The 26,897-nt window shown below is 36.6% G+C and overlaps 1 protein-coding gene across 1 annotated transcript in view; it reads left to right on the top strand.

Annotated features, from left to right (window-relative positions):
• Positions 1-26,897, top strand: part of SUGCT (succinyl-CoA:glutarate-CoA transferase) — a 683,256-nt gene that overhangs the window by 272,188 nt on the left and 384,171 nt on the right. Inside the window, exon 12 of the mRNA XM_082846503.1 lies at positions 21,693-21,795. Within this exon, the coding sequence (XP_082702629.1) occupies positions 21,693-21,795 (103 nt within the window). The remainder of the gene's footprint in view (positions 1-21,692; positions 21,796-26,897) is intronic.

The raw sequence follows: 26,897 nt of genomic DNA, 5'->3' as shown, positions 1-26,897 counted from the left end.
GTGTCAAATATGAAAAAGTATTTGGTGTTCCTAGTAATTAAATATATGCAAATAAAAATGGCACAAATAGGTTTTTCCTCTTTTTAATCATTCAAATATTTAGTAAATATAAACAATGTTGCCTAATGTGTGCTAAGACATATAGGTTCATACTCTGTTGGGGAGAAAGCAATTGGACAATAGGCATATAGAGCTTTAAAGTGTTCATTCTTACTGACTCAGTAATTCTATTTCAAAATATTCATCCATGATGTCCTAGTAAAACACTTTAGAGGAATCAAGATAAATACACTTGCAGAGTTGTACACAATAATGAAATACTGCAAAGCACATAAACATCTAGCATTAGGGAAACAAGTAAATACTTTGGAATATTGTACGTTCACCAAAAATTAAATTTACTGATAATTTTTCATAGGAAGGAAAATGTTTATTATATAATATTAATTTGAAAAGGCAAAGTTATAAACTATATTAACAATGACAACTAGAAGAAATAACAGCAAAAGAGAAAGCACTGTTGAACAACACAGATTTGAACTGTGCACGTCCACTTATATGTGGATTTTTTCAATAGTAAATACTGTAGTTCTACATCATCCACGGTTGGTTGAGTCCACAGATGCAGAACTGAGGACATGAAGGAACTGCTTATAGGGAGGGCCCACTCTAGGTTATACTTGGATTTTCAACTGCGCACAAGGTCAGTGCCCCTAACCTCTGCATTGTTTGAAGATCAGCTGCATAGCTAAATATTAACTGTGGTTGTCTCTGGATAGAATTATAAGTAAGATTTGTTTTCACATCCTTACATTTCTCTCTGTTTTTCAAATTTTCTAATATGAACATATTAATGATCAATAAATGGATAAAACTAACAAATAACTTTGCAGTACACACCCATTTTTAAGAGCGCAAACAACATGATACCAAAAATAGCCACAAAATAAAAAAAAAAAATCTGTGCTCTGACCTAGTTGGTAGACATACAAGAGATTTTATATAAACTTTAGGTCATTAAGGGCCAAGAAGAACACAGACCACAGAGGTCAAAATAAATGTAAGAAGTTTATGCTATTTAGGGAAATATTTCTTGTCAATTAATTTATGTTCTTAATTTCTTTTAGCATGAATATCAAAATCAAAGGTATTTCTGATATTTTTCTAACTTTTATGTTATTGTGGATAAATACCTAAACTTTTATTATAATGTCCTATACTTTTCACTTGTTTTCAGTTGTAGTTTTCTCCTTTATAAATTCATTGAGAAAGTTGTATATCTTCTTGCTTTGACTTACGGTGAGGGAAAGTGTAAACTTGGTAAGAAGAAAAAGGCCCACGTCTTTTGTTTGCGTGCTACAAAACTTTTCATTTTTCAGTGGGAAAGAGAATGTTTTGATGAAACACAGTCCACCAATGAATTCTGCCATACGTAGCGGAATCTACTAACAATTTACGCATGCCTTTTGTGGTTGTTTACTGTATTGTTCAATAAAACGTACATACTTATTTTAACTGTAACCATATGAAGCATCTTAAAGCAACATGTACATGCAAAAGCTGTATATTTGAGAAGTGTCAATAATTTTATGATAATTGGTTACCTTAATTTTCTCAGGCAACAATAGCAGTTGAATGTGACATTCAATTATTAAAATACTATTTTCCAATATAATGAAATAGCTAAAAAGTAAGATCGCATTTAGGATACCTCCTTAAGTAGCCTTTGTTTTTCCCATTTCCAAAGTGTTTCTAAGTCTGAATTGTTCATTCTGTAAGATAGCAGCACCCTAGCATTACTGACTTATCAATGGCAGTTTTTACCACCTCCTGAAAGTACTGCTGGAATTAGAAGACTAGGACTGTGATCTACAAATGTAGTAACAAATGGTAGCATGATTTAACCAAGGACCAAGAAATGGTTTTCCAGTTTTACCAGCCCAGTTTGATTTACATTTCTAAGTACCAGTAACTTCCTTTGAGCATATCCAAAAAGAAAATGAATTAAGGAATTAAGGACTTCCCCTCTCAGAAATATTCTTGAGAATGAGCCAGTTTTATAATTTGGCACTGGGAGTCCATGGGTGGGCAAAGACCTAAATTTTACTTGAGTTATAATGGTTAAATTCAAAGTTCCTGTCTCATATTCCTCTCCCATTATTTTGCCATTTTCCCTTCTCTTTCTTTCTCAGCTGCCTTTGGGTTTGGTTGGTGGCTTACAGGAAAATCATGTTAGCACCTTTTATTTTCCTCCAAGTCATGCTCTAGTGTAGCTCAGAACATAGAACAATCAAATAATGTATATTCAATGCCAGAGCTGTCTATGGTATGCTTTATAAATTATTTAAATTCTTAAAGTAATTAAATTAAGTAAATACTTAAGTTAGTAGGTTCACTAACCACTTATTCAACCTAAGTGGTATCTTAGGTTGGGTTTTCCCAAAAGCAGACCCTGATCCAGGGACTTGGGTACAAGTAATTTATTAGGGAAATGATCTCAAGAAATACAATCAGCAAGGAGGAAAGTGAGGCAGTGAGAAGCTCACAGATGAAGAAGAGGTGCAAGCATTTGATATGGGAAGCTGTCAGCAGGCTGAAACTGTCTATAGCTGCTGTAGAGCTCATTCATGTTGGTTAAGGGCATGTGGAGTGCGCCGTCTACAGCCTCTACAACTATTGGTGTCAGAGGGCCTGAAGGACTGAATAGAATCGTGGTTAAGATAAGTTGAAGCTCCAATTAGACTGTTCATCTTTCAATACTTGCCCTGGCTTATTAGTTATGAGATATTAGGCAAGTTGTATGACTTTTGTGTTTCGTATCTTTTTCATCTGTAAATTGGGGGTAATAATAATCCTTACCTCTAGAATTACTGAGAGAATTAAATGAGGAAATATAGGTAAAGCCCTCAGCAGAGCACCTGGCAAATGGCAAACACTTGATAAGTATTACTTATTGTAGGGATTTCGCTGGGGGCCAGTATAGTGGGGTGTCAGTTAATTTGAGTAACAGAGTTCTGTTGAAGTTTGTGTTCACTCTTATTTGGCCGCCATGTGGCATGTTGACTTGTATTAAGTAACCACAAAAACGTCCTTTAAAAAAAAATCTTGGCGGCTTCTAAGCCTTGTTTCTCTTTGTGCATTTATTATTTTTGGACTTACCTATATTTTTAATTAATTTTGTTTAAAACAAAATTGGCTCCGTTGAAACCAACTTGATAGCTGTCTTAACCAGCTTCTTGTTATTCACAAATCTGACCAACGTGACACCATCCGAACCCTCATTTAGCTTCAAGAACAGGAAGCACCCTTACTCCCCACGATTGAAGCTGAACTTTCTGGGTATATCTTTACTGGTTTCCAATTCACACAATTACGTCATTATACAAACTACATTTTCTCCATCTTATCCATGAAGATATTTTGAATGACCTTGTTAGTAGCCTTGTTGAAATCAAGGAACACTTTGCCCGTAGTATTTCTCTCACATGCCTGTTTAGAACCTAATCAAAAAAGAAAAGGAGATTGGCTTGGTGTGATTTTCCTCTAAGAAAACCATATTGGCTAACTAATACTACTTCCCTTTCTCAGTATTAAAAAAGGTACTTTCAAGTCCTTCATTCAACAAATGTATATTGAACTCCCACTCTGTCAAGCATCATTTTGAGTCCCAGGGTTTTACTTTTCCAATATTCAACATCTACTGAGCAAAACCCAGTTTCCTCGTATTCAAAAACAGGCAATAATCATGCATCCTTGCAAAGTTATTACTGTGATTTAGCGAGGTAATTTATGAAAGCACCTAGCACGTGCCAGAGTGGAGAAGGTGCTCAATATATCCGTGTCCTTTCCCAGGTCCAAGAGACTAAACCCAAATAACTCATTTATCCATTGCTCGATCAAGCCATCCATCCATTCATCCAGATATGCATATATTCAAGCCACCTTTTATTACTCACCTCATTTATTGAGGTGGTGTAGCATGGGAGGGGGATGGGAAGAGCTTGGGTTTTGGAGCTCATACTATTTACGTTCTAATCCTGGCTCTAACTCTTACTAAAGGTGTGATCTTGGCAAGTCACTTAAACCTGTCTGTGCTTTAGGCTCCTCATCTATCAGATGGGAACAACCATAGTATTTATGGATATAGGGTTGTTGTATTAAATGTGTAATCTATGTTAAGTGCTTAAAATAGTGTCTGGCACATAGTATATGCCATATAAATGTCAACTGTCAAATGTCAGGCTCTGTCCTGGTAAAAGGCTACAACAGGGAACAAGCCAGACTCATTTCCTGTCCTGTAGTACTTACAGAAATCCCCATATGCTCTATGAAGCCATGAGACTGCTTTAATCAAATCTGCTTGCTTTTTTGTTGTTGTTGTTAAGGGTTTGAAAAATCTTGAAAAGAAAGAGAATGTGATGAACATTTAGTTCTATTTATATCTTGCCAAATTGTTTCTGGAGTTTTGTTAATGTATATACACAATTAGATATAATTATATGCACATATAATTGTGAGTTCTGTTTTTGCATTTGCTAAAGTATTTTTGTGTATATTATATAAAGCGTTTAGTGTATATTGGCTATATATTTACTTTAAGTTGCTTGTATACTAATCTGTTGTATAAATATTCTGCAGCATACGAAGGTATTTTGCTATTTTCTAGGCATTTAGGGTTTATAAAATGTTTTTGCTGCTATTGAAGTCTTTGATTTGGTTATTAGTGTACAAATGGAGTCATTCAAACTGAATGAACAGATTTATAGTTCTTATTACTTCTTAACCAATTGCTTTCAAGAAAATTTGAGTTAATTTGTAACACCTCAGTAATATGTAACCATTAATTTTTGCCATTTCTTACAGTATCTAATGATATCTCAAATATTTTAGCTTGTATTTCTTAAAGTATAAGTGAGATTGAGCTTGTTTTCTTGTTTTGACTTATTTTCATCTTTTCCCTTGGAATGAAATATTTCTTCTGTTGATGTGTGAGCTATGGGTTGGTTAAATTATATAAAAGAGGACTTTTTAGAAGGGCATGGCTGTTGTTTTAAAATACTGAAGCACTGTTATGGGGAAGAACATGAGGCTCCTCAGGACTCAGCAAGGATCAATAGTAGGCAGTTTCCAGGGGCAGATTCTAGGATGAATGTGAACATTTGCTCTAACATTTACAGCACTGGTTCTTACCTGGAAGGGATCTTAGAATCTCTGACAGGGCAAGGAGACTAGTGTGAGTGGAATTAGGGAAAATGAGAAAGCGCAGAAAGATTGGGAAGCTGGAATTCTTATTAAGAGATTCCCAAATATGAGGTGAGTTGCTTCTGAAAGTGCTGTCTTCCCTGGCTGAGAACCTCCTCTACTGTATGCCTGCCAAAGCAGGTTGGATGACCACTCTTCTGGGTTTCAAAGATTGGAGGAAATTGCCAGAAAAATTCATGCCACCTCTGGGATCCTTTGAAATCAGAAATAGCATTGTATAGCCTATAACTTTTTCTTTATGCCATTTTCATGTTAGTGTATTATGTACAGTAACAAAATAATGTTCTTTTTTGTAAGGCTATTCATGAAGACACCAGATGAGAAAATGGGTAGATTTGTGAAGCAGTAGATTTTCATACTTCATTTGAAAATTTCCTTTGTTTAATATATTTAAATTACATTCAGTGGAGACATATTAAAAACAGGAAAATGAAGGAGAAGTTGCAGGCTTGCATTTAATGGTGTGTTGCTTTCTATTACCATATACTTGGAGTTAGATTATGTATGATATGATGCTGATGGTCTAAATGTGCATTTTAAGTGGCTTTTGGGAACTAGAAGAGGTGGACCTCATAAATCACTCGGGTGATACGTTTTAATCCAGGGCAAGACTGCGAGGAAGTAATGAAAAGATGTGTGTTGGTCAGGAGATAAGAGGTTAAACTTGGCCCAGGAAAAGGAATACAAATTGAATTATAAATGATTGTTTTTTGAGCTCAAAATGGCACCTTATTAGTGTCTGTAAGGAAGCCTGTCCAATTTTCTTAAAATAATAGCCTTGAACTTCTGGGAAGATGGTGGTGGCTGTGGTAGATAGTTTTTGGATCTTCCCAAATCTCTCCTTAAAAATAGAGCTACATTTTAGTGAACAAAATGAGAAAAACATGGAAGACAAAAAATGACAAGGAATCCTCTTGAATTCCAAAGTATAAGTGAGTGGGAACAAACCATCAAAAGCCATGTGATCTGAACAATATCAGCATTTGTAAGAGGAAAAATAGAGGTGTCAAAATCATCTACAGATATTCTTTGGAAAGCACAGGGCAGTTCTGAGAATAGCAACTAAAACTAGGCGGTGAGTGCAGGGGGTCTCTGGGAACATCTGAAGAGACTGGGGCAGTATAGCCTCTGTGAATTCTCGAAAACCACCCTCCAGGAGAGGGCTTCACATTGAGAAACTTCAGGGAGTGAAGTAAAAATTGCAGCAGGGTATGGATAAGAGAGATAAGGACAGAGAAGATACAGATAAAAGTGACAGAGGCGAATAGAGCCAGGAAATTTGTAAAAGTAAGCCTACCATATATTTCTTTAACACTACACACACACACACACACACACACACACCACACACCACACACACACGCACACACACAGACACACACAAAACTAAGAAAGATTTCTATGAAGTTAGCAAGGCTATTTGAGCCAAGCCTTCTTCTAAAAGTTCAGGAAAACTAATTTTACATAAAAAAGAAAAAGCAAGAGAAAAGTGCTGAGATCAAATCGTACACAAAGTTATTATAAGAATTTAAAAAGGGAATAAACAGAATAATATTTCTATAGGTAGTGAAAACATGCCATAAAGACATGCCTATACAATAGATAAAAATGAACAAAAAAATTAAAAATGATATAGGGCATTAAAAAACGAACTTGACTAAGAATTAGAAAAACACAGAAATTAAGCAAAAGAACTCAGGAAAATATTAAGACACAAAAGGATAAAAAAATCAAGATTAAATTAGAAGGCACACAAGAGTGAATCAACAAGAGATAATTCTTCAGGAAAACAGAGAGTGAAAATAAAGACAATTTAAAAAATTAAAAGGTAGTGGAAAAATATATTTCAAACAAGAATTGGAGGAAAAGTGTCAAATGTTGAAGAGAGTGACAAAAATCTACCACATGAATAATAGGAGTTTCAGAGGGACAAAACCAAAGCAGGGAACAGAACAAATGCTAGAAACACTAGGATGTCTATAATTACTGGAAGCATCAGCTAATATACATAATGTTATAAGAGACATTTTCAATATATAAAACCATGATAATATTATCTATGTTTCCACACTTTTAAGATAGTCACTAAAATTTGAGGAAACTTCATGTAATTAAAAAAGTAAAGGATTGGGCTTCCCTGGTGGCGCAGTGTTTGAGAGTCCGCCTGCCGATGCAGGGGACATGGGTTCGTGCCCCAGTCCGGGAAGATCCCACATGCCGCGGAGTGGCTGGGCCCGTGAGCCATGGCCGCTGAGCCTGTGCGTCCGGAGCCTGTGCTCCGCAACAGGAGAGGCCACAACAGTGAGAGGCCCGCGTACCGCAAAAAAAAAAAAAAAAAAAAAAAGTAAAGAATTGGGCTTCCCTGGTGGCACAGTGGTTGAGAGTCCGCCTGCCGATGCAGGGGACACGGGTTTGTGCCCCGGTCCGGGAAGATCCCACATGCCGCGGAGCGGCTAGGCCCGTGAACCATGGCCGCTGAGCCTGCGCATCTGGAGCCTGTGCTCTGCAACGGGGAAGGCCACAACAGTGAGAGGCCCGTGTACCGCAAAAACAAAAACAACAACAACAAAAAGGTAAAGGATTTGAAGCTACTGAAAATAAAAATGAAATAGTCCACCATGTATCTGAGAAAACTGACTCCCCCCTAAATCAATGCTAAAACATAGTAAGACAGAGTAAAATTATTGGACTTCAAAGAAAAAAAAAAATCCTTCAGGCGTTTAGGCAAAAGGAACACATAACTTACAAGGGAAAGAACATTAAATTATGAGGTTTTTTCAGGAGCAACACTTTATGCCAGAAAAAAAGGGAGTAATATTTTTAAGACACTCAAAGAAAGAAAACCAAGGATTTTTATAACCACCAAATCTGACCTTCAAGTATAAAGGATACAAATTGTTGTTAATATGCAAGCATTGACTAATCTGCTAAAGGATAAGCTTCAGATAAGGAAAATGACTGAGAGATAATGACCTAATGACTGGTGGTGAGCTACATCATATATATATATATATATATATAATTAAATGAGAATCATAGGGAAAGACGATAATATGCAGTGGCTATATATTCTGACCATGTAGAAACATAAATATGGTATGTTAAGCATGAGGGTGGAAGTGGGGTAGCATAATCAAAATTTTTTACAGAATCATAACTGGTTTTGGTAGGATTAAGATAGTTATTCCAGATTATTGTTTATGTGCTGTAGAATAAAGCAAATGAGTAATCATGGGATCTTCTAATTCTATTATCACCTATGTCCTTGAGAACCAGAATTATTCTAAGAATTCTGTAGACTATAAATAAAAGTTTAAGGTAACTATCAATACAAAACTGGTCTAACATTCTTAATATAAAAGACCTTTTACATATTAATAAGAAAAAGGAAAACTCAATATATAATTGTTGGAAGAATATAATCAGGCATTTTATAAAGCAAGATAAACAGATAGTCAAAAGCCTGTGCTCCGCAACAGGAGAGGCCACAACAGTGAGAGGCCTGCGTACTGAAAAAAGAAAAAAAAAAAAAAGGAAGAAAATATGCTACAATGTGAATGAACCTTGAAGACATTATGTTAAGACACATATTATATGATTCCACTTATAAGAGGTACTTAGAGTGGTCAAAATCATAGAGACAGAAAGTATAATGGTGGTTGCCAGGGATCGGGGGAAGGGAAGAATGGGGATTTATTGTTTAATAGGTATAGAATTTCAGTTTTACAAGATGAAAAGAGTTATGGGGACAGATGGTGGTGATGGCTGCACAACAATGTGAATGTAACTGTACACCTGAAACGGTTAAGGTGGTAAATTTTATGTTATGCGTATTTTAACACATTCAAAAGGGGAAAAAAACATTGTGATCTCTTAAATTTTTAAGAAATATAAATTCAGATAAAATGCTAAAGGATATGCATAAATCAAAATTATTTCTGTGTGGTAAGGTTATAGTTGATTTTGTTTCTTCTTTTGTGCCTGTTGACATTTAAATATTTTTCTACAATAATTATGTATTGCTTTATTAGTAGTCTTTTTTTAAAATAAATGTATTTACTTTTACTTATTTATTTTTGGCTGTGTTGGGTCTTCGTTGCTGTGCACGGGCTTTCTCTAGCTGCGGCGAGAGGGGGCTACTCTTCGTTGTGGTGCGCAGGCTTCTCATTGCAGTTGCTTCTCTTGTTGTGAAGCACAGGCCGTAGAGCGTGCGGGCTTCAGTAGCTGTGGCATGTGGGCTCAGTAGTTTTGGCTCGCGGGCTCTAGAGCGCAGGCTCAGTAGTTGTGGCGCATGGGCTTAGCTGCCTCGTGGCATGTGGGATCTTCCTGGACCAGGGTTCGAACCCGCGTCCCCTGAATTGGCAGGCAGAGTCCCAGCCACTGTGCCACCAGGGAAGTCCCTATTAGTAGTCTTTTACAAAGAGATCTTGATTCAAGAGGCTTATTTTTTGATATAAGGAGCCCTGGTGTGAGGTATTGCTGGACCGTGGCAGTGTGGGCAACTTTCCTGCATCATATTTGCAGTGGTGCTGAGCCCCTACTGAGGCTGTAGGGACAGTCACAGCAATGCTGGTCAGTCCAAACCATTATCATACATGGTCCACTCTTCATTTAAAATCTGTGCAAAGCAGAACGTGTTTTGGAACTGTGAGTGATCATTAGTATGGACCTGAATTATTAATGTGGTAATAATAATTAGTCTGACTCGTAAGACATAGTGGCTGATCAGCTTAGTAAGTGTCCTGTTGTATTTAAGAGCAAGTTGTATGAAAAGTCCGTAATGACCCTGCACTAGAAAGCAGTGGTTGGAGTCCCTGGATGGACTCTTTTACCATCTTTTGTGTGGCCTGTGAATCGACATGCAGACAAAGGAGAGAGCTAGTGAATACTAGCGGGGAAAAAAAAGATAACTTTAACCGTAATTTATTAGTAATATGTAGAGATAAATTCCTAAGAGGAAATAAGGTCTAAGGAAATTACAGGAAATATTAAATCTGTGATTCTGTTTACGGTAGAAACGCCGACCAACAAATTCCAGCTGTTTCTCTGTGGGTTATAGAAGTGTCACAGGCCTATTTATAGTTGCTGCATTGTAGACTCCAGCCTGGTTGTTATGGAATCCCGTTGGTTTGGTTTGGGTTTACTCAGATTTGTCCAAAGACACATTTCCTATAGGCAATATATTTATGGAATGTAGCCCTGTACCAAATTTTTGTTTCTATAACTTCTATTCTGGTTTCTTCCTCTTCCTGCCAAGTTTGCCTCCCCAGAAATGCTAGTGTAGTATTATTTATTTAACACTTATGTACCACTTAATTGTACAATTACACTGTTCTAAATACCTTCAAAGTATTAATTCATCTAATTCCTCATGACAAAGTTAAGAGCTAGATACTGTTTCTTAAACCAACACAAAAACCAAAAACCTTAAAGGACAAGAATCATAATTTGTCTACATTAAAGTTAATTTTTTCTATATGAAAAAATAAATACTGATAAGCCAAAAGACAAGCTATAGTCTAGGAGAAGAAATTTGCAATGCATGTAACTAATAAAGGATTTGTATCTAGATTATGCAAATGTTCTTATAAGTCAATAAGGAAAGAAAAGCACTTCATCTGAAAAAGGGGCAAAGGATATGAAGAGGAAAGAAACAAAAGAAAAACAAAAGTCTAATAGCCTTTAAGCTTATGAAAAAATGCTTAATTTCTCCAGTTGGGAGAAATACAACTTAAAGTAACCGTGAGATACCATTCCACCTCTATCTGATTGGCAAAACTTTCTTCTGACCGTAAAAGTTGGTGAGAATATGGAGCATGGTAGAAGCAGATATTGACATCAGCCACATCGCAGAGCAGTTTGGCAAAATCGAAGACAGCTGACAATGTGCCTGCTTTATGACTCAGCAGTTCTACCTCTGTATATATACCTTGGGGAATCAATCCCATATGACCAAACAGAGAAATGTCTAAGGTTCCACTGAAGCATTGTATGCAATAGTAAGAAGTTGAAAACAATTGATCGTTAATACGAGGAAAGATAAATTGTGGAATATTCACACAGGGATGTGCCCAGTGGGTAAAAAAAATGAGTCAAATCTATATGCATGCAGATGTATAGATCTTGAAATTAAAATGTTCAATAAGAATAGCAAGTTGCAGGGTAAAGGTTAAAAACACACAACATGATACTTTATAATGCCTATGGATTCATCTAAACAGATACACACATATGTAATATAAGTGCCGTAGCAAGAACAGAGAGATGCACAAGATCTCTAGGATGGTGGTTACTTCTGACATGAAGAAAAAGGGGAAAAAAGGTCAAGGAGAGGCACCAAAGGGGCTTTGCCTGTATCTGTAACGTTTTGTTTCTTAAAGATATGAAGCAAATATGCTAAGACTCATTAACAATGTGAGTGGGTGAGGGCACATAAGTATTTATGTTATTTCTTTCTCTATACTTTTTATTCCTACACTTTTTGGCATATTTGAAATATTTCACAACAGTAAAATAAATAAGTTTAATAATTTTTTTTGTATTTACCTATATTTTTGCTTACTATCTTCTTTCTTTTTTTCTTTTTAACATCTTTATTGGAGTATAATTGCTTTACAATGGTGTGTTAGTTTCTGCTGTATAACAAAGCGAATCAGCTATATATATACATATAGCCCCATATCTCCTCCCTCTTGCGTCTCCCTCCCACCCTCCCTATCCTACCCCTCTAGGTGGTCACAAAGCACCGAGCTGATCTCCCTGTGCTATAAACTAACTCTAGTGGCTAATACTCCTAAATTTTCTTTTAAAAATCTTTGGGGAGAATTCCCTGGTTAGGACTCTGCACTTCCACTGCAGGGCGCCCAGATTTGATCCCTGGGTCGGGAACTAAGATCCTGCATGCCACATGGGGTGGCCAAAAAAGAAAAAAAGAGACATTGAGTAAAATAGACAGTACTTGGAGAAGAAGAATACTTCAGAAACAACCATAATTTAAAAAAAAGAAGTCTTTGGGAAGCATTGCTATGATATTGACATAAACTCATCCCAAAACTTTTATGTTATATGGACAGTATGTCTTTCCACAGTTTTGTATTCACTTCTCACTGGCTTACAGAGTAATGGATTTTGTAATTCTCCAATGTTTTTGTTCAGTCTCTGCAAGATATTTATTTAACTTTCTGGGTTTTTCACAAAATTATTTTGAATTTAAAGACACAATTTTCTGGGTCTAGTTTTTTGTATATCAAGAAGGTGGTGTGTTAGGAGAGCTTTGTCTCCGCTATCCTGGAGAGCCACCCTCATGGTCTAATAGGGGAGTCCACCATTGTAGTTGTATTTTATTTGTTTAAGGGGATAGAACTAATATGTGCAAATTTAAAAAGATTGATGGGTTTTGGGTTTCGGGTGTATAAACATCAAAACTTATTTTCAGAACTCTGTAGTTGGCAAATCCACAACTCTACTGTAGAGATAGTATACCAACAAGACAGGTATACCTTTCTACTTATGCATAAATATACAAAACTTTTTGAAAGTTGATTCATATTTCCAATTATATGAAGAAATCATTGTGTGAATTTAAAGAATACTTTGGTAACATAAAGTCATATTCTAATATGTTAGTATGTTACATTTGAATTTTCCTATAAAACCTCTATGAAAAGACAACTAACTAGACTCCAAATTGGAGCCCTGAATTTTTATGTGGGAAAATGCCAGGATTCAAAGATTTAGAATATTACCAAAGAATCTCCTTGAAATCCTTTTCTGTTCTGACCCAAAAGTGGGGAAGAGTTCATGAAACCAAGAGGGATATGATTTCATTTTTGCCCCACACTTACCCTATTTTCTGCTCCGGAAACTTGAAAAGTCATGGAGGAAAGTGTCATTGAGCATCTCATAAAGTCTAGCAAGAGATAAGAGTAAAGAAAACCTTTCATTTGCTCCAAGTTGCTGTCATTGACTGTTTTTTTTTTTTTAACATCTTTATTGGAGTATAATTGCTTTACAATGTTGTGTTAGTTGCTGCTGTATAACAAAGTGAATCAGCTATATGTGTACCTATATTCCCATATCCCCTCCCTCTTGCGTCTCCCTCCCACCCTCCCCATTCCATCCCTCTAGGAAGGCACCAGATTTTGTCCAGGGAGCACCCTGGGCCTTTTAGGGAAATGAGGCCTTGTCCAGGTAAGAACACAGCATGAGCCATAGCAGGCATTTTCTTTTATCACTGATAGGAATCGAAGCCTTGGACTTTGTCTTAACCATTAGAATGAGGCAAAAATACAAGATCTTTAACTTCTGTGGCTTTTCCACAAGATATATTGATGTTGGTACCTCTTTAAACTGTTTCAACCATGCTGATTGTTAGCCTGGTAAAATGTGTTTATTTTATTACTCCCTGCCTAGTTTGAAATCTCTGTATTGTCACTCCCTCCTATGGGATCTCTAAGTGTAATGAAGACTGATGGGGATTCCTGACACTGGTGTCATCACCAATCCCCCAGAGGCTTCAGTGCAAACACTGATATTTTCTAGAATAAGAAATGAATAAACAACAACAAAGTAACATGTTAATATATTTTAGAACTCCCAAAAGCTTAGACTTAAATTTTTAGAATTGAGAGATTATTGATATATATTATATATTATTAGTTTTAGGTGTACAACATAGGAATGATTTGATATTAGTATGCTTAGACCTTTATAATCAGAAAATATTTGAGCTATGATCAGCAAAAAGTAGGAGTTGCTATATAAATTGTTAAAATTCCTTCCTTGGATTTGAAGTTATAGACATATTTTATTATTGTATTCATTTTTGTTATGTGACCTTACAACTAAGTAAATACCATTTTGAGTACTTACTACATGCTAGGTGATGTGCTAAGCAATTTACAACTGATTATAATTTCCTTAGAACAGAAGAGAAAATTGGAGCTCAGAGAAGTTAAACAACTTACTCATGGTCACAAAGTTAGGTGAGCTTAGGATTAAAAATCAGGCTTGTCTTTTCAATAAATTTTATTTATTGATTATCTTTTATAAATGGCAACAGTGTATTATAGTGAGATGAGCTCTGAGCCTGAACTGTGGACTTGAGTGTGAGTCTCAATTTTTTCATCTTCAAAATAAGAGTAATGAGTCCTTTCTCATAGAGTTCTTGAAAGGCTGAGATTAAAAAATGGTGGCCAATATTACGAGGCCTTATCAGACCACAGGGTTGATCAGTTGTTGGTGGGAAGGAAGTCACGAATAGTTGGAACCCAGACAACTTACCCGGTATAGAGTTAACCTCCCTTCCTCCCCCAGCTCTGGGGCAAACAGTAGCTGAATTGCCAATGGCCTAAGGGTGGCACTGTGTGCTAGATTTGACTGGATTGACACTGACATCTAATGGGTCTACCCTACAGAAGGAGCATTGGCAAAGACCAGTTCAAGACCTCACCAGCTTATAGCTTCGAGCCTTCTGATCCATACACTTCTGCTCAACTTCTCTGTGCCCTAGTTTCCTCAACCATGAGGATCATAAACCTTACCTCATGGGATTATGAGGACAAGAAATAATATATGCCAAGTATTTCTTGTGGTGTCCAGTACATATTATCATATTATAAAAGGCTCTCAGTTAACAGTAGCACTAAGATGCTGTACTGCCTTTTCAAGCCCTTTGTCGGACAGGTCTTCAGCAGCACATCACTCACAAAACTTTGTCTGATCTGCTGTCCTGTACTCTGCTGCCCAGGGTCAGGCAGTAGAAAGTGGTGGTTAACACACGAGCTTTGGACTCAGGATAGTCTTCTAGCTTGACTACTTCATGGTGATACGAGTTGAAAAGGCTACTTAAACTCTCTAAATCTCGGTTTGCTCCATCTTTAAAATGAGCATGATAATGGTGCCTACCTAACAGGATTGTTATGAGAATTAAATGAAATAATGTGTGTAATCTGCTTAGCACAGAGCCTTGCAATTGGTAAATGTTTAATAAATGTTTGCTTTGATTTGAAAAAATTGTGAACGTTTTTAATAGATGTTTTTATTAAGGTCATATAGATAGGAGGTGCTGGGGCTGTGACTCAATCCCAAATCTATCCACATCTCATGCCGGTTCTATTGTAGCACACTTCTTGTGTTTGGATACTTCCAGTAACAACTGCCAGTATGGTCCCTATTACTAGAAATATTTTCAGTATACATAATATGATGACTTTGTAGGATCATAGAAAACAATAGATGATTTTTAAGATCTTTTGAATTCCTGGGATCTTATGATTCTCTGGATCATAGGAAGTCCCTAAATTGAAACATTATGTCTGAAGCATTTACTTGTAAATTGGTCTTTGGGAACTAGCGATCTATTTTCCATAAGACATACTTCTATACAGAATTTAGAGACCAGTGTAGAAAAAGAAGGAAAAGGAGGTGCTGTGATATTACATTTAAAGCTAAGGGCCTTGGGCTTCCCTGATGGCGCAGTGGTTGAGAGTCCGCCTGCCGATGCAGGGGACACGGGTTCGTGCCCCGGTCTGGGAAGATCCCACGTGCCGCAGAGCGGCTGGGCCCGTGAGCCATGGCCGCTGAGCCTGCGCGTCCGGAGCCTGTGCTCCGCAACAGGAGAGGCCACAACAGTGAGAGGCCTGCATACCGCAAAAAAAAAAAAAAAAAAAAAAAAAGCTAAGGGCCTCAAATTGCCTTCCTTCTCCCAACCTCAGTATCTGAATAAAACTAGTCTCAGCAAGGTTTCAGAAGATACTCCACCCCACTAATTCAAGCTAATGTGACTGAGATGAAACCGAGGGTAGTTATCAGTTAGCCATTGATAAGTGGTGAATTGTGACCTGCCTTCACTGGTTAGGCTTACTTTGATTGTTTCTATAAAAGCTTGTATGTCCTCCAAGGGTCACATAGCCTGGGCAATAGGATGTTTGCCCAAGTTGTTTTTTAGGAACTTGGAGTCAGCTGTGTCCAGTTTGAGCTTGAGATGATTAAGACTGGTTAAGACCTCCCACCCTCCATCTGGGCACGTGCAAATGTCCATTCAGTGACCTTTTGATGTCTGAGGGCCAAAATCTCCACCCTCACAGCATGCTAATGCTGCCGTTTTCTGAGCATGTCTCCCATGCAGAAACCTGTGGCTTGGTTGCATCTGCACAGAGCAACGATTGCCTGTCCTTTTTCTTATCTCAAATTACCTTTCTCCATGCTCCCCCTGCCTCAGTTTTTATACCATAAATATCCCCAGCCCCTCACCTTCAGGGAGACAGATTTGAGACTTTTCCCGTCTCCTGACTCGGATGCCTCAGGAATAAACCCTTTCTGTGCTGCAAACCTCATCGTCTCAGCGTTTGGCTTGCGACGCACCAGGCAAACAAACAAGACCCTCTTATTCTTCCCAAATAGTCATATATTCATTCATTTAGCAAATACTGAGTGCCAACTGTATTTTAAGTTATGGGGCTATAACAGTCAAGAAATCGTCTGTTTCTCTAGTGTGAGAGAAGGTAATGATCTTGGGGAAGGAAATAGTTGGACAGATTTGAGACATATCTAAAATGAGTGATTTATGGAAAGGGGGAAAATTGGAGGCAGTAAGTTTTTAATCAACTATTGCCATAGTCCATGTGTGATGAATCAAGGGCTTGAACTGTGGTAGTAACAGTGGGAATAGAGGAATAAAACTTAACTTTTGAAAAGTTGATTCTACAGGGCAATTATGTATAAATGATAAATGATGAGAAGAAGGAGTTCCAGATTTAGCCAAGGGTTTGAGTTCAGGCAAGGGAGAATATTAGGTTTATGGGGCAAATGGAAATTTTAATCATCCATGGGCAAGTCGTGTTTATGGGGATGATACTACATCTGAGTGGAAATATTCTATGGTAACTAGAAAAGGGGAACTGAGGAAAGGTCAGGGCTAGAAATAATAGATTTGGGTATCATCTGCATAGAGATGACAGGATTACTTAAGTGCTTAAAAGAAAATGAAGAATATTGGGACTGGAAGGAAAAGGTAAAAGAATTAATTAAAAAAAAACCAGAAATGGCCAAATAGGTATTAAAAATCCAAGAAGGTATCATAGGACCTAAAGATAAGATAGTCAACAGTGTCAAATACTGCACAGAAAGCAGGTGGGATTCGGACTGTGAACAGAATATTGGCAGACCCAAGTGGTCACTGGAGACCCTTGGAGACTGGGTAAGAAAAGGTGTTGGTGGCCAAGTCATATATCAGAGACTCAAGCAGTAATGATAGATTGGAAACATAAATAGGATAGTAACAAAAAAGGATAAGAATGCCTGGAAAACTTATTTTTTCAAACAAAAACTTATTATTTCTGGTTGACAGTAATATGGAAGATATTGATGGAGAGGCAGGTTTAAGAAGCATCAGAGGGAGACAGCATGGTGCCTCCTGTCAAGTTTCTTTTTCTCTAGTCTCATCGATATCCTTCCCTTCTCTGTATCAATGCTGATTATGTCAGTCCCCTACTGAAAGACCTCTCTGGGTTCCTCATTGCCAGTGGAAATCCAATATCCTTAGCATAGCTCACCAGATGCCTCACGCTCTTGGTTCTAACCTCCCTTTTCCATTTCCTCTTTTGCCGCTCAAGGCACAGGAGATTTCACATTCTTTCCAGATTGAGTCTTTGTACACATTGCTTTTTCTGCCTGGAAGATCCTTCTTCCCACCCTTCACGTGGAAAATTCTAACTCATCCTTCAACACCTGGCTCAAATGTCACCTCAGTTTTGAATGCTTTCCTGACTCCCCAGGCCCAGTGCAGGTCTCCCTCTTTGGTGCTTCGACTGCAAGTTGTTCATTCATATTTTTGTCTCAGCATCCTGCACTGTAATTCATAAATTTCAATAGCTCTGTTCTCCATTAGACTATATGATCTCTGAATACGATGACTGTCTCTTTTTTATCATTGTAATCCCCATGACTGGCACAAAAGAAAACTCTTGCTAAAAGCATCAGGAATGAATGAGTGAGTATTAATGTAAAGAGATATATCATGAGGTATATAGGATGAAAGTGAAGAAGCATCTTAGTGCTAAGCAAAATAAGCCAGACACAGGAATACAGATACTGCATGATCTCACTTATGTGTGGAATCTAAAAAAAGTCAAACTCATGGAACGAGAGTGTAGAACGGCGGTTGCCAGGGGCTAGGGTGTGCGGGAGATTGGGAGATGTTGGTCAAAGGGTACAAACTTTCAGCTGTCAGATGAAAAGTTCTGAGGATCGAATGTACAGTATTGTGATTATAGGTAATAATACTGTATCAAATACTTAAAGTTTGCTGAGAGGAGTTGCTAAGTGTTCTCACCACACACACACAAATGGTAACTGTGATACTGGTAATCATTTCACAATGTATACGTATGTTAAATCATCACATTGCTCACCTTAAAAAATCATGTTGTACAGATTAAATACATATGACTTTTATTTGTCAATCGTACCTCAAAAAAGTTGGGGTGGGGGAAGCTATATGAATTTGAGCAAGTTAATTTCTCCGAACCTGAGTTTCCCATTGGTCAAAGGAGGATAATACTTACCTTATAATGTGCTTATGAGGATAACATCTACAAAATATAGATCAAACAATTAATGACCAGCATTTATTAATCATTAATGTTATAATTATTTTCAACTCCCACCTTCATGGCATGGATCTCTTATTAGTTGCTCTCTGGCCTTGGATTTGGCTGCAACTTTAATCCATTCTCAAAAGAGAAGAATTTTGGTTCGTTTTCTAAGTTAAATTTTCATGTTAAGAAATTGAAACTCAAGTCTATCTTTAAGCAGCAGTGTTTCATCTGCCTAAATGATGTAATCTGATTAATAATAACCATTCGGCATCAAGTGAATTCAACAAAAATCTATAATTAAATATATGGGTTGATTTAGTAAGTTTACAATTAAGTCTGAATTGTTTTATGAGTCTCCAAGGAACTTCCCAGAGGAGGCCCTAGCTTCGAGGCTTACTACACTGGATCCAGGGACACCCTTCTTGTCTTATCTTCAGGATTGTGTTGCCCTGAGTGAGTTAAATCAGCTCTTTCCATTTTTTTTTTAGCAAAATTTTTGTGGTTCATAAAAACAAGCACTTACAGATTTTCTTGCGTAGATAAAGGAAAGGATTCTACATCAGATTTAGATCAAGAGATAGATTTTCAGAAGAAAATGATGGATGTGTCCTCTGGGAGTAACGGAATGCAGTGATGTTCGTCTCTGACTGATTGAGTTTAAGGCATTTGTGAACACTTCCACGCCCACACCCACTCAAATACACAAACAGTGGTCACAACTGCAGCTCCAGACGCTGCCTCTCTCCCCAGTCTCATATCCAAAGTGCATCCATTGTTTTCCATAACATGAAATAAATCCCTCCCTTTTGCCCAGTGGTGAAAAGCTTATATAAATACTAAAACTTCAACTATTCCCCTGAGTTTTCTGTTGGCAAGCCTGCAGCTATGGGTTTGTTGAGATATTGACATACATTTTCTGTGCGGATCTTTCAGGCCACTTGGGTGAGTCCAGTGGTGATAAATTTATGTCTTGAAAATTCATCAGAGTAACCATTATAACACTCTGTTTATGAAAACTTAAATAATTAACACCCTGATTTAAAAGGCTTCAGGTTCAAAGTACCTCTTTTATTCTTTCAACATATATCATTCTGGTGATATATATCTATATATATCTTAGCAAGTCTCTGCCAGGAGATGACTTTAATAGTCATTGAAAAGAAAATGTGGATGCGGAGAATTGACTAATTCAAAACATATAATCTTGCATTGTGGCGTTCCCAAGAAAGAATATTTTTCAATATTTAGAAGTGAAGTCTTTTATTGTGTACTAAATAGGGATAGTTAACATTACTGGGCCATAATTAATGTGTATAATGAAAAATCTTTATCATAATGGAAAGAAAAGGGGGAAGGCATTATTTTTAAAGACAAAAATCAATGCCTGGTGTAGAGTAGACGCTCCTTAGGTGGTTGTAGAATAAGTGGATGTGTGAATAGGATTAATTATACTCCTAGTGAAATGTATACTACCTTCATTAAAAATTTTTATCAGATTCTTACGTAAAAAATTTATATGATTGAACATAGTTGTTCATATAGTAGTCTGTCTTTTAGAGTATGTTAATTCAAGCTTCTCTTTTCTTTTTATCTATTAGATGGCAATTAGAGAAGTGTTCTCAAAGTATTGACACTTTTTAATCTTTTTTTTAAATAGTGGAAAAAGTGCATTCCTCTGACATAATTCCCATAGAATCTGCTGATCTGAAATTAATTTTAGCTATGTCTGAGAGAGCTGAATAGAAGCCCATGAATATTAACTATTTCTACTACACTTCCACTAGCCCTCCCATATTCGTGAAGCATTTTACTTGCTGCCAATAATTTACTATAGCTAACGCTTTTTAAAAATTTCTTTTAACCTAGATTATTACTTAACTAAAAATAGTTTGCTATTTTAACAATTAACAGTTGTCAAATTCTTCATATATTACAAGCTATGAGTGTTTATTTGTCTTTGAGGATCCAAGATTTTGTTTCTGTGCTCACTGTCTTAACAGAGAACTAAAAAACAGTAAATCTCATTAATGAATTAGGTCTCCTTTCCTTAAGACCTAATAGAGAAAAGAAAGGAAACCAAATAAGCTTTTGTGTCTGTGAAGTCCAGTTTTAAATTATAATAAAAATAAAACAGAGGTAAAGGACTTGGATGAATTTGAGGGTTGTTGGCTAAATTGAGGTATTAGTCTTTACATGTCTCCATTTGTTCTAATTGGTAAACCACAGTGCAAGTAAATAAGTAATTAAGTTTTTTTTTTAGGCCAGTGGTTGTGGCTGTTAATTCTGGTGTGCTTTAAGAGTAATGGAGGTAAAACATACAGCTTTCTTTTAAAACCAATTCATTAGTTTATTTTTTGTTTTGAGGAATAATTTAGCATATCTGTGTCTATCTTAACCTCATGTACTATTGCCTGAGACCTAAAAAACACTGCACAATGACGTTATACTCAAAACTTCAGTAACATTATATTATCATCATTAAATTCATCAAGTGCTCAATACCACATTTGAAGCTCAGTTAATACCATTTTCTACATAATCTCTCTTCTCCAAGGGTCTCTCTGTCAAAAAGTTCATAGGGTCAGAAATAGGAGGAATTTCAACTCTAATGGTGGATTTGCAAACAAGGGGATGGGAGTGGCTATTCTTACAACTTACAGGGCAACTCAAGTTGTTTCATATTGGCAACATTCTCTCAAAACTAGGCACAAGGAAAGTTAAAGAAACATGTTTTTGTCATTATCAGTTGCTTTCAAAGAGGGCCACAGGAGAAAACAGGTTGTGTACATTCTTTAGAGTATAAAAGTGCATCCTTTTTTGGTCTCTTCCTAGGTTTGAAGAAGAAATGACCAGCAAGTGGTTACACCTCTTCGAAGGCAGTGGAGTCCCGTATGGCCCAATTAACAACATGAAGAATGTGTTTGCAGAACCCCAGGTTTGTTTTTTGAAACTTTTAGTATGTTTCGGTTAAAACCACAAGAATTTGCCTCTCTTTTCTATCCAGACTGATTCATATAAGTGTACATTAGCCATTGATCTTGAGCTTAAGTCACATCACGTGATTTTTTACTCTTACGTTAAAGTGTGGGTCTGAAATAAAAATAATCAGAATTTAGCACTGGCAGCCTACAATCATACTTTTATATGTATCTGATCGAACATATTTCTTCAGCAGCCATAAAGTATCCAAGGTCAGGGCATGTGTTTTCCCTGAAAAATAGAAATATAGACAATTGAAAGGTTGGAGTCAGGCACGCAGAGACCATTCTCTGCAGAAAGAACTGGGAGGACCTTCACAGCTGTAGTCCCCCTCTCATCGTATGGCTGTCTTAAAATGTACAAAGCAAGTCATCATTAGTTCTGCTGATGAGAGGCTTTCTCTATGCTTTGATTAATGTGCATTACTCGTGGAGAATAAATGTACTTGAATAGAGATTTGTGCTGGACATTGCTTACAGACTCCTTCTTGGGGTACAGAAATAAGGATCCTCTGAAAAAATATTTCTTCTATAACATTGTTCAAATGATTTTTTTTAGATAATGTCAAAATAATAAGTTTTGATTTTATTACTTTAATCAGTATCACTGCAAGCAATTTACCATTTCTCAGATTCACATATTAATCCCACAATGTACAGGAACTGCCTTTTTCTATGAAACTTTCGCCGTGATTATTCATGTATCTGTCAGCTTCCGTCATTTCAAAATTATAGTTTTTCTCTTTATTCTTTTCATTTTTTATAGCGATAGATTTTTCTTTGAAATGAATTGTTGAAAATGGAATATACTTTTTTAAGGGAGCAAACTGACTTAATTCTAACTTTGGTACCTTCATGTTACATGAATATCTGTTTAAAGGATAATTGAACTGTGTTCAATTCAATGATTATAATACCGGAGAAAAAAAGGTGAATGAATGCAGGAATTCTGCTCTGTGCTATTTTTTTCTGCCAAGATTGTGAGTATGGCAACACTTTGTTCCTAATGAAAGAATGGTCAATAAGAATTGGAGAAAAGGGTGCCCACTTGATATGGACTGAGTCTTTGTGAAAGGGTCCCCACTACATCAGTGATTAATGCTGGTGATTCCTTGTGATGAGGTAGCAGTTTGTGCACCCTGAATGTAGACCAGAGGGCCAGTTTTCTCACTTCAAGCTTTGGCTTTAAGCTGTTGTAGGGGAATGGGTGGGTTTCACCATTATTTTCCTGCTTAAAAGTAGAACCAAGATGTGTAGGACTTCCTATTTAACTCAGTTTGAGGGCACATTTCTCTAGAGAGAATTCCTGAGGGTTTTTCCATCAGCACTTCTGTTGGCTCCATCTGTGTTTCATCAGGAATAAAGGCACCAAAGCAAAAAATGTTATTTTAAAAATTATTAGATATATTCAAGTGTTACTTATTTTTTAGGCTTTGATAAACAAGGATCCAAGGTCCCATCCTTAAAATTGTTCACTTTATGGGCTGGTTCGGATTGAATATTGGGTAATTAGGATTTTCATTCCTAATTTTCCCTTGTAGCTCACTTTAATTACTTTAATTTTTGTATCTCAACTCTTTTGGACCTGCAGGAAGTTTCTATTATTGGTCTATGGCTTATTTTAGTTCTTAAACAATTTTTCAAATGGAGAATAGTGATATTCTAAGTCAGGATACCAACTTTTCCTACTACCCCAAAAGTCTTTGAAAACTGCCTTCTTATCCACCAAAAAGTAGATTCTAATTGTTACAATTCTAATATCAAAAATTCTTAATCATACAGTGATAGTTATTGACAATAGCGTAGAGTTGGTCTCTTATATACCATTTCATTCTTCTTTGGAATTTAAACACCAAAATGTGTGTATAAAATTATCTGGATTTTTAGAAAGACTAGAGAGCAGTGTAATATTAGTACAAGGACCTACTGTATGGCACAGGGAACTCTGCTCAATATTCTGTAACAACCTAATCAGGAAAAGAATTTGAAAAGGAATAGATACATGTGTATGTATAACTGAATCACTTTGTTGTAAACCTGAAAGTAACACAACGTTGTTAATCAGCTGTACTCCAATATAAAATAAAAAGTTGAAAAAAGTAAAAATAAGCAAAGATGACTATGGCAGTTGTTCGTAGGACTGTTTGGCACAAGACGTAAGGGCACCATCTTTCCCCTATGCCTGGAAGTGTTTGGCTCTTTTAGAAGGAATTCCCTGTCATTATGTATTTTGAAAGGAATGTAGAAGCTGAAAAAATCAGGGAGTTAAAAAAAATTTGTATAAAATAAATACAGTAGTAAGACCATGGAGTCAGAAGTGTTGGGTAGTTTTATGTTTTCTAGGCTTTGGTTTCCTCAATGGTAAAGTGATGAAATAGAATCTTTTCTCTATATTGTAAGTGTTAAATGTGACAATGTTTATCAAAGGCACATAGTAGGGATTGCTAGAGGGTAAAAGTTTAGTAAATGGTAATAGCTCTGGTTATGGTGCCCTTTATGGTTATATTTTTATTAAAAAACACTTTCTTTTACTTGTTATTTAGTGGATAGAGGCAAATCCAGTGTAGCTGCAGGGATGGGGATCATTAGCTTAAAATCAAGGTCTAACTAATATCCTTTTAAGAAAATCTGTCTGCAGACTTTGTGCCAAGAAGTTCTCAGCCCTTCAGTAATTTTTCTGATTACTGAAAATCTTTTTGTTTTCCGTAAAAGTCTGATTTCCATTCAAGGTGTCCTCCCTTGTTTTTCCCCTGACGAGCTGTGGAGTTTCTTGGCCCTGGGTACATGGAACCGGCCACTTCTGTTGAGATGTGGGACTGCACCGCTGGCGCCCGTGGCCCAGCTCTCCATGTGCGCCGTGCCAGCACAGCTGCTAGTTCAACTGAAAATTGATTTGGGTGAAGTACAAGGCCTGGAACATGGCGCAGGAAGTGAGACTTTGATGAAGTGGAAAGGGGTATGTCTAACCAAAAAAAGAAAGAAGAAAAAAGATTAGAAGCATCAAAGAGCAGGAGATAATTTTCTGTGGGCCTACTTATCAAGTGGGCCATTTATGTTTCATCTGTGGTTTGAACGTGGTAGACAACAAAAATTTGCTTGATGGTCGAAACTGTTCCTAACCAAAATAATTTCCTCATAGTCTCATGTTCTGAGAAAACTTGCCTTTTTGACTCAACCGAAACAGCAAATGATTCTTTTTTTTCTTGGATAGATGCAAGGGTGTCTACCTTTTATCCTCTGATTATATGCTACAGACCTTTGCACAGTTAAAATGATCCTGCAGGCATCCACTGTTAAGTCAATCAGCAATACTACAGGAGATTTTGGTCTGTATTTACTGCTATCTCTGAGAAATTTTGATCCAAAACCCTTTTAGTGGTAGTTTTATTGTTTTTTCTCCCTCAGTGATAAATTATCTGTGGAAAACTCTGTGCATTGTAGAAGTATAATATAGATTATCTGCATATAGATTTTAATAGTCATGTTTCCAAGTGCTTTCTTAAAATATCTTCTTTTAATCAGGCCAAGATTGTGTAGTACATTAAAGGAATTCTTAAAAAGTTTAAAAAACTTACTAGATGACCTCAGTATGGTCCTATTTAACATACCCTTGGGAACATGTGCATGAAATACATTGTGGTTTGAGGTTTTCCAACCCAAACAGACTTAAAAGAAAATGCAGCTTTTAATAGAAACTATTCAAATTCCTGCAAAAATAGGTATGGATCTCACCACTGAGAGGGTTTAAAAGCATCATTATCTACCATGAGGATCAACAGAGAATGTGTTATCCTGCTTTTTCTATTTTGCTCAAGACCGTAAATTTGGCGGTTCTAGTGTATCACCATTTTTGAATGAAATGCTCAGTTAAAAAGTATATGTGTATATGAATGACTGAACCTCTGATTAATGTTTTTCTTTCTCCTTGATGCCATGACCTGTGGGTGGGGAAGAGAGGGCAAAGGATGTCGCAAAACTGGTGTTATTTAACAGAGTCTTCACATTTATACCACACAAGTTGAATCCATCAGGTGTAAGACATCGCCCTGAAGCATCACTTCTGAGAACTATTGGGAGGGAAATATCAGAACTGAAATATCACAGCTGGCCCTGATTTTAACTGGTGCCAAACACCTGCAGACTCTAAAAGGATACCAAAATAAAACCCCACCCTGTGGCAGCAAGCCAGCCCTTAACAACCCTTCCTTAACTTTGCATCACCATCAAGATTAATTTAACATTTTCTACAGAAACCTTATTCTTCCTGTCCCAGAAGGCCATTATAACTCCTGTAGCCAATCTTTCGTATGGGATAAATATGTCATAGAAACAGAGTGAAGTCTTGAAATATTTGATAGCTTAAAATTATCTGTTGTTTTCATATCATTATTTGTGGAAGCCTGTGAAGTTGGAGGTTTTATTAATCTCTAGGCTAGCTCATATTCTCCAAGTGACTTTGTTTTAGCACATTTTGGCAAAATATCTGAGCATCTGGGGGAAAAAAGCCTTCAGGATTCATATAGTAAGTGTCAGAAGCTCCCCAAAATACAGAGCTATTTTTCAAGTCCTTTCTACCTTATACATGCAGACACACATGTGCACACATGCACACACATACATACACACATGCACTACTGATGCATTTTAAAGATTGCCTTTTGAATGACATTAGTTAATATTTATTGAAATGCAGTTGCATAGCCCTGGGAGGATCATACAAATCAAGGAAAATTATATCCTTGTTTCTAATACTGCTGGGAAATACATACATACAGTGCTCCCTGTAACTGGAAAACAGTTGATGAAGATCTGAGGTAAAACAGTATGTCTGGAAATAATTCCTAGTAGACAAAAGAGATACAAAAATAAAATTTATGTATATCTCTGAGTATATATGACACATTTCAGATAGTGAACAAATTCAGACATTTTGTTCTGTGATACCTGGGTATAATATTTTCAGTTTTGGAAAAAATAATCTGTTTCATACGTAAGTGATCAAATGAAATAAAAATTGAAAGTTTAAGGATTCAATTTTATATTAAAATATAAGACAATG

The sequence above is a fragment of the Leucopleurus acutus genome (genome assembly GCF_964270905.1).
Source record: "Leucopleurus acutus genome assembly, chromosome: 9".
NCBI lineage: Eukaryota > Metazoa > Chordata > Mammalia > Artiodactyla > Delphinidae > Leucopleurus > Leucopleurus acutus.
Note: the sequence above shows the minus strand (reverse complement) of the source record. Positions and strands in the feature narration are given on the sequence as shown.